The sequence below is a fragment of the Streptopelia decaocto genome (assembly GCF_964273445.1).
Source record: "Streptopelia decaocto genome assembly, chromosome: 3".
NCBI lineage: Eukaryota > Metazoa > Chordata > Aves > Columbiformes > Columbidae > Streptopelia > Streptopelia decaocto.
In genome coordinates, this window is record NC_138656.1 from 117,105,313 (window position 1) to 117,121,041 (window position 15,729).

Genomic DNA, 15,729 nt, shown 5'->3' on the forward strand with positions numbered 1-15,729 from the left:
AGAAGAGGAATGGGATGCTTCAATCAAAGCACTGAGCTACACCCGCCTGCAGGTGAGGGGTTTATTGCCATGCCCATCTTGCAGTTGGATAAGCTTATTAATTATTTGACATGTTCACAGAATCACGTAGTTGCTACTCTAAGGGGATCACCTAACCATGATACATCTGAAGATGGATATCTGTATTCAAGTTTCTGGTTCTAAAGGGTTTGGTTCCTGTGTTTAGCATGTTGTAATGCTGAAAATAACAGCATCTAGAATATTTTGGTGCTGCTTTCCTAACTGAATCTACAGTATAAACCAAGCTTCTTGGAAAAAGTGATAAAGAGGAGCAATGATTTGAATGTCAGATGAGACAAAGCCATAAAGATACTGCTCCAGACGTCATTAAATTCAATCAGATCTCCATTTGCTTCACGAGTGCTGACTCATAGATGAAATGTGCCTTTGAGTAGACCAAAGGTTCAAAGGGTTTCTGGTGTAATATTGTGCCCCGCTTCTTCACAAAGTCAGAGACTGAGCCCCAAAATCCCTATTCAGATCTGCAGCCATTCTCACATATCTGGGGAAGCGACCTGTCTCCTCTACTAACCACACTGTGGTTAAGAAGGATCTTGCATCATCCAGATTTAAGAATTTCACTGGGAAAGAGAAGGAAGAAAATGGTACTAAATCTTTCAGATTTTTTTTTAATCTCAAATTCTTCCTTTTTTTTTTTTTTTTTTTTTTTTTTTAAACATGAATAATGCCTGGTGTAGCAATTCTTTAAAATCTCTGAACCTAGACTGATCAAGTTCAATCTTTTTTTGGAAATATTTCCATAATAGGGATAAACTTGCAAAGTTTGTTTTGTTGTTTGTTTTTTTTAATAGAAGGATAATTCAAAGATAGATTAAAATATAATTGTCAAATGCATGTTTTTTCATCATCATCTCAATGAAAAACTAGCACCTTTAACATCCTTTTAATATAAATAGTTTTTACCAGCAAGGACTCAGGTCCTTAAACATATAAAACCTTCTTTTTCTATTTTTTGAGCTCCGTTTCAGTAGGGGCTTACACATAGGCTTACCTTCAAGCAAGCAATGTCACCAGAACAACTAATTCACTTAATACCAAGCATGTGCACAACTGTTTTCTCAACCAGGGCCTAATTTTCAGGGAGAAATATTTCTGGCACTGAATGGCTAGTAATTTTAATTCTTACTTTAACACCCACAGAGATAAAACTCCTGACACTTATGCTGAATCTATCCCAGGGTATGTGAACCCTGCAAACTCAGTGTTTCCCCCCATGATTGTGCTTGGTTATTTACTCTCCACCAGCCGTGTTCTAGGATATCGGATTATTTATTACATTCAGTAGCTGTGGCCTCTGTAACATCGTTAATTTTGTAAAGGCTTTTGCAACACACTTCCCTCAAAGATGCCAAACAAAATCAAGCTGATTATTGTTATCAGCGCTGCCATTATCACTGAATGCCACTCAGGACAGCAGTGTTTTCAGTAGCTGGGGGAAAGAAAAAGGAAAAAAAAAGCCTTCCTACTCATATTGTCATTATGCCTCAAACGGCATAAACGATGCCTTCTGCATACATAATAATTAAACGCTTCTCCTGTCCCCCAAGAGCGTCTCCCAAGAGCAAACTCAGCCTATCCGACCAGGTTTCTCCTCAATCCAGGAGCTAGGCAAGGGAAGGGGAGATCTTGGCCATGAAAAACTCCAGCCCTGGAGGAACAAGAGCACTGAACCCCCCTTGTGCAGACCTTTGAGATGCAGCAGGTTGAGGGTGGTGGTGCTGGTCCCCAGCAGCACGGTCCGGCCTTCTTTGATTGTGACATTGTCGCCATCTCGCGGCTGGTGGCCAGCGGGCCAGCTGGAGTCCTCGTCCCACCGGCCACAAAACTGGAGGGCGAGCTGGAAAGAAAAAGACCCAGAGAGGTTCAAAACCCACCTCTTCCCACCCTTCAGGAATCCAGCTTGCCAAGAACGCGGCAGAAGAGAAGACAACGCCACTTTGACTACTTTCCCAACGGGATCCAACGTCAAGGGATGAAGGGACACTGGGGTCAGAGAGGTTCACGGCTTTCAGAAATGCCCTTCACAATTTGGGGTTGCCTCTTGTTCTATTCTGGTTAACAAGAGGCTCGCTGCAGGTCTGGCTGCAGAATGTCCGCAGGTTTCCTGGTGTGTGTCTCTCTCTGCCTCTCAAAAGGCAGAACTGCATGTTAATTCCTAGCATTGTCAGAAAAATAGCCTGTGGAGTTTAGAATTAAAGCACCTAGTTAGATGGGCAATACTTTGCTTCCCAAAATTTTTCAAAGGCTCTCCTGCCACTCATCCACATTTAGAGAGACATTCCTACTTTCAAATACGTTTTTAGCTCACTCAGCTTATCCAGTATTATTATCACCTCTCTTTTCATGGCTTAAAAATCAATTCCAAATAAAGCACTGACTAACTCGAAAACAGCAAATAGACTGACTCGTGATGAGCAGTGGCAAAATGATGCCTGCCTGTTTCAAGTCATGGTTCCTGTTTACCTCTAAACTTTAAGCAAGAACTTCACAGTGAAAGTTTGACCAGTTTGTTGAGGAATGTGTACATACCTTTGCATGGACATGGGTGCACAAGTGTGGACATAGGTGTCCATAACATATTTTTTAGGACTAACATGTGAACTAGTGAGAATAGCCTCAACTGATCTGAGGTAGGGGAGGAAACCAGACATGGAAATATTTGTGGTCCTCACTGGATTATGCTAATCTGAAACAGCAGTGGAAAAAATACAAATACAATACAATACAAAAGCAAAATATAGTTACTCCATTTTCAATCATTTTCTCCATCATGTGCATTAAAGCTTTTGCTCCATGTCTGTGGTTTAGGTGAATCAATACTGGTGGTGTTATGGCAGTTATTTTTTCAACTATGCTATTGTCAGTTTTAGCTTTACGTGCCTGATGTTCCATACATTTCCCATAGCACCTAGAGCAGTCAGGTAACTATTATATGGTGACTACTGTCCTAATTATTTACACCAGGGAATAGGCATCAGTTCCCAGGCTAAATTATACAACTGCTTTGTGTCAATCCTGTCTGTGGGGTATAGATGTTGTTATTTTATATCTCCTGTCCCACTCTATCACTTTGCTACAAAAGGAATTACTTGGTTCCCTTTAGACTGAAACCTGGGACTGCATTAATACGCACAGTGAAAACATCTGGGAAGTTAAATCTCTGGCGTCAGAGGGAGTGAACATCTTCATTACCAAAGCACAGATAAGCCTTCACATCTGTACACAAATGTCACAGAGAGTACAATTTATCCATGGTTGCTACGTGTAATAGGATAAATCCCATCTTTATTACTTGCAAACACATATTTACATATTTCAGAGATTTAGGACAAAATTCCAGCTGAAATGAGGTTTACCTTCATCAGCTACCTTCCCAGAGATGCTGTGAATTACTCTTCACTGGTACTGCTTTGAACCAGATTATACACAATATACAAAGGTACACAATAGATCCACTGAAAAAGGAGATAATTAAACTTGTTTTTATCTCAGAGCAGGGGACAGAGGAGGCTACAGCACATAGAAAGACACACATTTCCCAGATACACTGCTTATCAAGCCAACTGTAGCACAAAATTACAAATTCCATAAACTTCTGTCTCGCAACAACTCAATCAAGGCCACTAGCTAAACACTGCCTGATACAGTTGAGAAATGGTGGGATTCATAGAATATTTTGTTAGGAAAGTTTTTTAAATTGCTTAAAGCCACTCTGACATCACCCTGACCCCCTCAAGTCTCTTAGAAGCCTCCAATTAACTCTACTGGAAAAACAAGGGCACAAGGAATGTACCAGGCTGCATTTCTTGCTAGCACCAAAAAGTTAGTAAACTGTTGTTAGAACTCCTGCAAGACAAGAATGCTTGCAAGAATAAACTCTTCTGAATTTGACTTTTTTTTTTTTTTAAGTTGGTTCCCTTTTCTAACTAGAAAACATCTTAGTTCTTCATTTAAGGTTTTCTCTATATATTGGTGTTTACGCTATTCTTTCTAGGTTTCTGCTGTCACCTCTTAGAAGACTCTGCACCCATTCAGTTCTACCAATGCCCTCTGGCAAAAAAGCCAGTAGTTCAGACATGCCAGTGTAATAAGGCACAAGGAAAGGCTGAAACCATCTGGGGAACTAAGAACTATCAATGATCTTAAGAACGTAACTCAGAAAATCTACAAATACACTGCAAGGAAGTTCTCTGTTACTTAGAAGATACAAGTGTCCACAGTAAGACGCAGTCCCTATACCAACAAGCTAAACAAAGGCAGACAGATTTTATTGTTCAAAAGAAAGTTTGCTACACAATAATGATTACATAGAGAAAATAAGTTGGCTAAGGTCATAAATATCTCTATTTTTCCACCCAGACCATACCTAAAGGTTTCCAGTGAGGAGATAACTGGCTTAGTCTGCTGCCATGTGCATCTCCTGCATGTGCACCTTTCAGCTGATTTCTGATTTGTATTATCTTTTTTTTCTTTAAAAAATATAAGCAGATTAACCTCAACTAATAACACAGTACCAAGAGCTGTTTATAATCGCTTATATGATCCTTGAATTATCATGGAGAGAATAAATCCAAAGAATCTGAAGAGAGAAAAGGGGGGTTGCTCAAAGAAAGTACTTTACATTACCACAGAGCAGAAGAATGTATGGGGGGTGGGAGGGGTTAGAGGGAAAGCAGCTCTGTAGGAACTGAGGAAAGACATTGAACTGATGGAGAGAAACGAGATAGCAAAAGATTTTATTCAGCAACCCTTCTCTCGCAGTCCTACACCCTTCCCTAAGATGAAAGAGCACCTCCTGAAGACCTTTGAAAGAAGAAGGTGTGATCTAGCATGAGGCCAGTGAAATGGCCAACTGCCCCAAATCACAAGAACAGTTTGCCTGGACCTTCCAAATCCCATATGATCGCCCTCTCTCTGTTTTCTGGGAGAAAAGCACAGTGCAGTCTCCAACTCTAATGGACTCTTTGAGTTCCTCTGCTGAATGGTGGTGGTTACGTCTAGTTCCTTTTAAGCAATCCATGGTACAATAACCTATGGGACAGGTTGTAGCCCATGCTGACCCTACACACACTGAATACTGCTGTTTCTGCATGCTACAGGTGGCACAGGAAACTTTGCTGCTCTGTAGGCTGAGCATGCTCTCACAACCACTGGGATGGACCAACTCACTTGAGACCCCGAAGAAAAAACAATGAGATAGCCATCTTACGTCTTGAAGGGCTGTATGGCCATGTCATCATCATGAAGAGACCCCAGCTCCTTTCCCTCTACCTGTGTCTGAGCATGATAAGAACTTTCCTCTCACTTTTTTTTTCATAGAAGCAAAACTCATTCCCTTTGCATTTTTTTCCCCAGCTTCGCACACAGCATTTAACTAATGGTGTTTAATTTAAACACTTCTCCATAAGACTGAAGAGCAGCAGCAGCTGCAAGCACCATGGTCATGGCTGAGTGACCATCCAGGGCACTGCCCAGGGCAGTGGTGGAGTCACCATCCCTGGAGGGGTTTAAAAGGCATCTAGAGGAAATTCTGGGGGACATGGTTTAGTGCTAGAGTTAGGTTGGGTTATGGTTGGACTCAATCCTGAGGGTCTTTTCGAACTGAAATGATCCTATGATTCTATCCCATGCATTCTTGCTGAATGAACCATGGGGAACCCACAGAGCCAAGGAAAGCTGCACATTTTTTTTATGTGCTTTTTCCAACTTCAGCACAGGGCACAACCGATGGCAGAGACCTTGAAAGTTAGGATAGGGGAAAGAGGAGTTGATATAAAACAAGTCCTGAATGGTGAAGCTAGATCTGCCTGAAGCTCATGAAGTGAGGTGGTAGCTTCACACTCTGGCTTCAGCACATACCAGATAGCTGGAAAGATGATCTGGAGGAAACAAAGCTTATGAGACAACAACATCTCTGAATCCATCTGTGTCACTGTAATTACTCATGCTTGAATGTGGCCAACTTAAGCTAGGTTTAACAGGAGGAGTGAGAACACAAAGATGTTGTATTCCTACAAGGTCAAAGAAAATCAGTAGCTAGATTGAAGCCCAAGGAACAGCAGCAGAGCATGAACTGAACACTTAAAATCATCACACAAACTTCTGCAGGATGCACCCTCATGTCAGACACCAATAGGAAACCCACCCCAGCAACATTTCACATTTTGAATCCAGGACAGCAGACAAAACTAACTCAGTAGGGAACCAAACCTGCAAAATTTGGGCAGAAACCCCAGGTGGGTGGGAAATCTCAAGCACTGGGAATCCCTAAGGAGCCAGTTGTTCTTCCTGAGGTACCAAGGTGCACAAGGACCAGGGAAATTATCTGACATGAAAATTCAATGAGCATAGTCCTGCAATATCTTACCTCCTCCACTTGGTGTGTGTCATGCACAACTCATTTCAAGCCTATACCTTCTGTAACAAGCCCATAGCTTCTCCCCCATTAGAGCTCCAAAACCATGAATGAATTAAGGTGAAATAATGTTTTAATAGTATACAATAAAAGATTCACCATCTCCTTGCAATTCAGCAAATTATCCACTTCCTCCCTGCTGCGCTTTCTTTTTCCGTTTTCAGGCAGATTTCTTTCCATTTTATATTTTTAGCTGCTGCTGTTGTCAGCCAGCCTGGGGTTGCCTTTATGTCAGCCTTTGGGGACATGATCTCTCAGCACCAGTTTCTCAGCTTGTGCCTGTGACTACCAGGGCTCAGAAACAGCAGCTGCAACTGCAACAAATGAATAAATAACAGCGATGTACTCGCATTCCCACACAGGCTGGCAAAATGCTCGGAAAGGGAAGGGATTGTAAGTGACCACTCCCTCAATGTTTCATCCAAATTTTTGTAAGTAACAGTCATTCTACTGACACAACACAGTTATCTGGTGGTTTTTAACTTCATCTTCCCCAGAATGTGAGGCAGTCTCTGGGTTTAAAAGGGTTGGGAAAATCCTGTTTAGATGCAGTCTAGATAATTTGACCTCACTTTGTGGTAACTTTAACGTTTGTTTGGTTCGGTGGGGATTTTTTTTTTACTAAAGTCCAGAAAAAGAGAACTGCAACAACTATTACAGACACAAAAAGCCCTCATCTTCTGATCAGAAAAAGGCAGAAATTATAAAACTAAACTAAGAACCAACAATGTAATTAAACAGAGACAAGCTTAACACTTTAAGTGATGGAGTACACAGAATATTTCAACGTGCTGTAAACCCAGGACTCCAACGCTACATTTGAAAACACTCCAATTTCAATGATGGATACAGGGAGCTCACTTTCCAGGCTGTGAACTCTTGACAGCTCCTTGGTTTAATACATCAAGGAAAAGATTTACACCCCACCCACCCAAACCCCCATCCACCTGAAGGAAAGAAAAACATGTATGTGGAGGAGACAGAAGAGGAAGGGAGGTATTTTATTACAATAGATGCCTTTTACAAGGAAAGTATTTGCAGCCATCTGCTCTAATTATTCCTCCTGTATTGGCCACCATCTTCATGCAACAATAGAAATAATTATCTCCTCAAGGGCAAAAGAAAAATATTTACAGAAACAAACAAAAGTTGATTATTTTTAGCTCCCAGGGAAAAAAGAAACAACAAGCTACTTCTTAATGAAGGAGCAATTAGGAAGGTGGGTAGAACATCTATAATTAAAACAGACAAATTGGTGCAGGCTCCTCCCTCCTACACATACTTCAAGGGCTGCAAATACATGTTATTTGCTGCGGTCAGTGGAGTTACCATGTAAAACGCTGCCCAGTGCTCAAAGAAACTGAACCTGTCTCTTGGCATCATTTCCTGCCTCTCCTGCTTGTAGGACCTCTAACCAGTTGCCAAATTAACTGAAAAACACTCACCACAGCTGCAAAGTTGTAAAATTTCAGTTGACACAGATAGGTCTTGCTCTGTATAACCAGCATCCCCAAGACTAGTATGATAGGGCACAACTTCAACCTGCTGTTATAAAAACTCTTTCCTGCATGCACTTTATCATTGTGTGTAAAAAATGTCTTTTTTTTCTATATAAAACAAAAGGGACTTTTACAATTGTCTTTCTGTTCCTGGCAGTCTGTTTTGCTGACAAAGAATGAAGACACATATACAGCTTCATGGAAAAGATGAAAAAAGGTCTTCCCAAAGAGGAGAGAAAATTCCTTACATTGTTCAAAACAAAGTGTAAGCAGCAAGAAAAAATAGTCTCTCTACCAACTGTACTGTGCAACATATTATTTCATAGAGAAATCTATGGACTTAGGCTTCCATACAGAAATTAGTGGAATTTAGTTGGCTGTGAAATGAAATGAATCACCAAACCGAAGCTGGTCAGAGCTAATAATGAATGCAGAAATTCCTGATGGTTCTTCAAGTAGTCTCAGGACAGGGGGTACTACATAATGCTTGTCATAGTGGTGCAGCAAACAGACACCAACTGGCTACAAAGATCTGCAAATCAACAAAGTTCTGAGCCATTCTTTACCCTAGGCAATTTCCCTCTCCTTCCAAAAAGGCCAATTTTCACTACAGAAAAGCAAACAAGATGGAGATTAAGAGTTACCAGTTTTTGCAGGGTTCCTCTTGCCCATGCAGCAATTTCAGAGAATTTCAGAAGCTGCCTTCAAATATTAAAGTAACCCATATTGAGTTTATTTGGAAATCAGAGGGCCAAAGCAATCTAGTGGATCTTGCAATGTCATCAGCTACCCCTTAAGGGATTTCCATTCACATGCATTTCATTACAACACTCCAACTTTGCCATTGATTAAGGCATTTCCAAGGAGCTTTCTAAGTTGGATATGAGGGACTAGAAAATAACAAAATAAGAACTGCTAGAGAAGTTTGTGATAGACAATCTACTTCCATTTTTTAGTAAAAAGGACCACATTCACCTCTATAATTTCTATTTCATCTGTTTCCATTTGGAAAGTCCTTTGAAAGAAGAACATGGAAAAACTGGGAGCGTATTTCAACTTCTCTAATTTCTCTCAGCCTTCTCTCAAAGAAATGGGAATCTCTTGGCTCCTTGTTTGTTCATCAGCTTCAAACCTTGAGAAATTTCTCACCTGGTTTAATTCCACATGATGATGATCCTGAAAACATGATCTGACCACTGAGGTCCTCCTTCTCTGGGCAACAGTGTTAAGAGAATCCCTGATGCCAGTTTATCGATGAGGAATAGGATGATAGTTTTTATATGTTGGTACAAACTGCCTTGGCAAAACTGAAGAATTTTACTAACGATCAAGAGGGATGAAAGGAAGTTCCCCTCCAATTCATTATCATGTCAGAGCCACCCATGGTTAACCCAACTGAACAAGCACTGGTAACCAAACTGGGCAACAAAGGTGGGTAGATAATGGGACCAACTTTTTCCAGTTTCTGAAAGAAATTATACAAAAAGTGGCAGGAATGGTTGTACTCGAGTCACATCTAGAGAATTATAAAATTGGAAAAAATGAATCATTTATTCCAAAAGACAATATTATCTCCAAGAAGTCTGAAAGTAACTGTAGCTATGAACAAACTAAAGCTGAAAATTAGCAGAATGCTTCTGACTATCCATGCACTGAGATTCTGTAACAGGTTTCCAGAGGGAGTAGGAGACCAAACTGTTTTTTCCCTTTGAACTGGTGCACTTGACATGATTCTGATAGAACAAGCCTGGAACATAACCCGACAAACCCTTTTCATGGCCACAAGATGATGTTTTTATAACTATCTCCATCATTTACTGCTACGTAACTTCTCTTTACCTTTATTTCTAATCAACACTGCCTCTACCCTGAGTTAAAATGAAAGGACTACATTTCATTTTTTCTTTCTCTTTTTAATTTTAGCTGTCCTGTAGGAATCTTTCTGACTTCTGCTGAGTTGCACAGGCACAAAAAAGGAAGAATCTGGCTGGGCATGTTCTCTGTGGGACTGATGAATGACCCTAGTCTCTCCAACTATTACAGGATAAATCTGTTTACACACAAAAAATTGACCTGGGCTGGTGAGGTGGGACTAGAACCAGGAAACTGGCACGTCCCAGAGGTAAAAATGCATTTGCAGCCAACAGCATTAGTAACTCAAGACCATAAACAAGCCACGCTGTCATTAATTACTCAGACAGGGGCAGCCACAAAAGCAGTGAGAAGACCCAAAAGCCAACTGTAAATAGTTCATCGAGCTGATTAGTTCAGAAAAAAAATGAGTGGGCAGTTTCGGAGGTCAGAGCCCATGGCACAAGTCAGTCTCAGGCCAATTTGCAACTGGACAATGGCATGAGAAACAGCTTAATTCCTGTTTTTAAAAAAGAAAAGAAAAAAAAAAAAAAAAAAGAAATCCCAAACAACTAAACCAGCAAAACCACTCAAAAAAACAACCACCAAAAAAAAAAAAAAAAAAGGCTTTTTCAGCAGGGGAGTAATCACTGCAATTTCCAAGCACAGAAGGTAAAGCTCTTTGCACCAGAGGTATTTAATTAAGGACATGGAGTATTAGTTAGATCTAATGGTGTTTTCATAGGGAGGGCACTGAAACGACATCGCTGTTGTCAGGGGGTGCATATCCCAGATATAGCACAAGTTGGCTTCCTATACTGAGACAACAAAGCTCACCCAAATACAGGTAAAATAACCAAATAAGACAGGGGTACAGGGGTGATATGGGCAGCATTAAGCCACTCTGTAATCCAACAAATCCATGGGAAAGTCCAGACCTATTTACCACACTCATGTGAGTCCCAAAGCTTTGTTCTTGGGTCTCTCAGGGTCTTTTGACAGTTCTGGTGAGAGATCAATCCTAGAAACAGAAATCTGTATTTCAAGCATAGAAGGAAAACACAGGAAACGCCCTTGAGCACATGATGGTTTTTTTGTGCTTTAGCAGAAACTCCCTAAGGCTGCTGGCAAAGGAGAAGATGCCCAGGCTGTTGATGCCCTAATGTCTGAGAAAAATGCAGAGACTTACAAGAAGAGGATGGGAAAGTCAGGAGCCAAACAGGCTCAAAGCGTGAAAATGTTTGGAAGTCACTGAATTAGAGATGCAGATAAAGTAACAGAAGCACACACTTTGGACTCTACTATAAATCTACTGAAGATTCTCAGCTGATGGAAAGTGCTGTCCCTGGTGAAATGACAAGTAAAATTCCAATTCACTTCAAAAAAAAGCTGGGATTGTACTTTTTGGTGACTTAGTTCAGCATGTCAGAGAATTATAGAAGAGCCCAGTTTCACAACAGGCAATTTTTTTCTGCAGTAACTCATTGTTAATTCACAAGAATTTTCCTAATGTTAATTTATGGCTTGATATTCAGAGGCAGTGTATTTCATTGGAAGGTATCTCAGTGGAGTATTTTAATCTCAAACCCAGCTTGCATGAAAATCCTGTGCACGTAAACACTGGGGAATTCAGTGCAATCTTCCAGTTCAGATACAACACTACTGGTTTTCCCTTTCCAGAGCGCAGTTAAAGGGCACACATAATTTACACATCTCTCTAAATCAGTGATTTCTCAAAGGATGAAGGTTTCTGAGACAAATTAAAAATGGCAATTTAACGGTAATGAGAAAATTGCAACATCAAGTTGTTTACAAAAGCAGAATAACCAAGCCTGGTAACTGTGTTGGACTTTGCTTATGCACTGTGTAAATATTTTCTCACAAGCGAATGACCTTGACTTACTTTAATCTGAGAGCAAATATTGCAAATACAAAGATTAGCTTAACAATTTTGCAACCACCTGCAGGAAAAGAAATGGAACTACACATCTCTGTGTCAACAGGAAGGATTTCTGAATGAGCAGATATATGTGAAATGGGGTGAGAAGAATGAGGCTGATCCAACCCAATGGTGTCAATGAGGAGCTGACGATGACGGCTCAGGTAGGAGAAAACAAAACAAGACAAAACAAAATTAAACAAAAACCAAACAAACAAACAAACAAACAAAAAAAAAAAAAAAAAAAAAACAACCAACCCTGTGAGAGTCCCAAAGCAGCTGTGAGGGTGGGCTGGAGGTCAGAATGCTGGGGTGGGATCCAGCCCCTGACTTTCACGCAGCTCCAATAGGGATGTAGGGGATACAAATGAACCAATACACAAACCATCTACACTGCCCATCTGGTTTACAAGAGGTTTTCAGTGATTTACCACTCAAAAGTGCTTTGAAGAGGCAAAGTGCTGCATGTCGACTACAACTGGGTGTGTCCTATGCATAAAATAAAGAATATAGACAGCAAAACTACACAACCCAAGGACGAACACTGATACTGCTATATATACATCCATGTCTCCTCAGTCAATGAGGCAAGGCCATTGAAGTGACTGTGACAGGACACATTTCTTCTATTATAGAGTCGTTTTGGTTGGACAACTTTTTTTTTACAGTTTCATGAAGAGATTCAGGCATATCTTGAAAAATACTTCATTACCATCATAGTGTTGCTTCTCTGAAAAATCTTTTACCACTAAGAATATTTTAAGCAGCACCTAGCTGAAGGTAAGAGGCTTTGTTACTGCTGCTGTTTTCACCTGTATGTTCTCTCTCTCAAACAAATAGGATGTCACTCATGCAGCCATAGCTCCTTCCATCCACAGACCCCCCAGAACATGATGGAAGGAGCAACTTGCTAAGAAAACTATAGCTTGCCACCCCTGTCTTGTTGAATCACAGAATCACAGAATATTAGGGATTGGAAGGGACCTTGAAAGCTCATCCAGTCAAATCCCCCGCCGGAGCAGGAACACCCAGATGAGGTTACACAGGAAGGTGTCCAGGCGGGTTTTGAATGTCTGCAGAGAAGGAGACTCCACAACCTCCCTGGGCAGCCTGGTCCAGGCTCTGGCACCCTCACTGAGAAGAATTTTCTTCTCATATTTAAGTGGAACCTCTTGTGTTCCAGTTTGAACCCATTACCCCTTGTCCTATCATTGGCTGTCACTGAGAAGAGCCTGGCTCCATCCTCCTGACACTCACCCTTTGTATATTGATAACCATGAATGAGGTCACCCCTCAGTCTCCTCCAGGCTCAAGAGCCCCAGCTCCCTCAGCCTTTCCTCACGCGGGAGATGCTCCACTCCCTTCAGCATCCTTGTTGCCCTGCGCTGGACTCTCCAGCAGTTCCCTGTCCTGCTGGAACTGAGGGGCCCAGATCTGAACACAATATTCCAGGTGTGGTCTCCCCAGGACAGAGTAGAGGGGCAGGAGAACCTCTCTGACCTACTGACCACCCCCCTTCTAATCCCCCGAGGTACCCTGGCCTTCCTGGCCACAAGGGCCCAGTGCTGGCTCATGGTCATCCTGCTGTCCCAAGGAACCCCAGATCCCTTTCCCCTACACTGCTCTCTAATAGGTCATTCCCCAACTTTCACTGGAACCTGGGGTTGTTCCTGCCCAGATGCAAGACTCTACACTTGCCCTTGTTATATTTCATTAAATTTTTCCCTACCCAACTCTCCAGCCTGTCCAGGTCTCTGGATGGCAACACAGACTCTGGCGTGTCAGCCACTCCTCCCAGCTTGGTGTCATCAGCAGACTTGCTGATAGTACACTCTGTTGAAAGGAAAACTGATGGGCTTGCTGATACTTGTGTAGCAGGAGGGCTTTGCCTCATTATCCTGCAAGAAAAATTCATGGCTGACGGTACTGTGTTTAGTTTCTGCTGAATGACTGCAGCAACTTCTTCAAAACATTTTCCCTGATCATTTTCACCTGTTTAAAATATATTTTTCAAATAGATTCCACCTTTGAAATGGAAGACCTGAATGGTCACAAAAAATTTTGAGGGGGCTTTAGAGCTTTTCTGTTTGCCAGGCTTGGATCTGATGAGGGCCAACAGCATTAAACATTATTACATTCTGAAAACTGCACCCTTGTTCCAGTGCAATGCTCTGCATAGAGGCAGCTACTGAAGTCTTCTTTATCTGTCAGAAGTGAAGCTCTGAAGGAGGTTAGAGATGAACTGGCTTGGCACACTTTAATAACCATCACCCTCAGCACCCATCTGCCATCCAGCTACTGAGCACCACCTAAAACAAACAGGTAACTTCACTAAAACAGCACAGTAGGGTGTATTCAGAACAGTGCGGTTGTGTAAATCAGCCGGGAAGAATCTGGCCCCCAAGGCTGCTTCTGTGTTTCAGGGATAAGTGCAGGTGTAATGCAGGTGTAACACAGGTGTAAGGGGCTCAGCCAGCAGCAGGTCACAGTCATTTCTCTAAGCTACACCATTGCCTGCCACATTGTGCTGTAGAGGTGCAGGATCTGGGGCTCTCAGCAGCCACTGAGATCATCCTCATCCTGAAGAAGTGTAAGTACCTGCACCTGGGTTGGGGTAACCCCTGGTATCAACACATGTTGTGGGATGAAAGGATGGAGAGCAGCCCCCAGGAGAAGGACTTGGAGGTGCTGGGGAGTGAAAGATTGGACATGACCCAGCAATCTGCACTTGCAACCCAGAGGCCAATTGTATCCTGGGTTGCATCACAAGGAGCGTGAGCAGCAGGTGGAGGGAGGTGATTCTGCCCCTCTGCTCCACTCTGCTGAGACCCCCCTGCAGTGCTGGTCCAGCTCTGGGTCCTCAGCACAGGACACACATGGAGCTGCTGGAGAGGGGCCAGAGGAGCCCCAGAAATGATCCGAGTCTGGAACAGCTCTGCTGGGAGGAGAGGGTAAGAGAGTTTGAGTGTTCAGCTGGAGAAGAGAAGCTCCAGGGAGACCTTATTGTGGCCTTTCTGTACTTAAAATGGGCCTATAAGGAAGCTGGAGCGGGACTTTTTACAAAGGCTTGTAGTGATAGAAGGGATAAGGGTTTTAAACTGAAAGAGGGTGGATTTGGACTAAATATAATGAAGAAAGTTTTTAAAATTAGTGTGGTGAGAACCTGTTCCAGGTTGGCCAGAGAGGGGATGGATGTCCTGTCCCTGGAAACATCCCAGGCCAGGCTGGGCGGGTCTCTGAGCAACCTGATCTGGGTGAAGATGTCCCTGCTCATGGCAGAGGTTGGACTGGATGGGTTTGAAGGTCCCTTCCAACCCAAACTATTCTATGATTCTAAGTGGATGGCAGCACCCAGCAGTGCTCTTTCCAGAGGTCTGTGATGGAGACTGAAGCCTGAGCTGCCCTTTCAATCCTGTACCTGCCCCACACAGGGAGGGTTCCACCCTGCACAGCTGTTATTTCAGTAATGCAAGCTTTTTAAATGGCTCAGCCTAATCTGCGAGCTTTCAGAGTCCACTTTCAAATGCAATGTCCTGTTTAGTTTTAGCACATCAACAACATGCTTTCTTAGCCTATCTGTATGCATTATCTACTGCTGTAATGTATCATGTACTGAACTACAGCATCATTACAGGTAAGTGCTCAGGTTTAAATGCAAACATAATTGCATAATGTGGTACAGCCAGGAAGAATAATGCAGGAAATAGAGCCAGCTCCATCTGATAGTGCAATCTGACTGGAACACCGGCCATTCGGATCAAACACACAGCCCAGATGGGGCAACCAAGAATAAAAGTGCTTTGCGGTATCTTTATTGTCATCATCGAAAACACTTATCTGCCAGAAAGGTAAAAAGGTGAAGATGGGACTCTTACGGAAAAGGTCACATAAGCAATAGGGTAACACTGGGTTATGATGGCTAAGATGTCACACCTTAGCTAAAG

At 42.3% G+C, this 15,729-nt stretch overlaps 1 protein-coding gene across 1 annotated transcript in view; it reads right to left on the bottom strand.

Annotated features, from left to right (window-relative positions):
* Positions 1 to 15,729, bottom strand: part of PKHD1 (PKHD1 ciliary IPT domain containing fibrocystin/polyductin) — a gene marked incomplete at both ends in the record, with an annotated part of 268,094 nt that overhangs the window by 181,814 nt on the left and 70,551 nt on the right. The window contains one exon of the mRNA XM_082047184.1: positions 1,768 to 1,918. Within this exon, the coding sequence (XP_081903310.1) occupies positions 1,768 to 1,918 (151 nt within the window). The remainder of the gene's footprint in view (positions 1 to 1,767; positions 1,919 to 15,729) is intronic.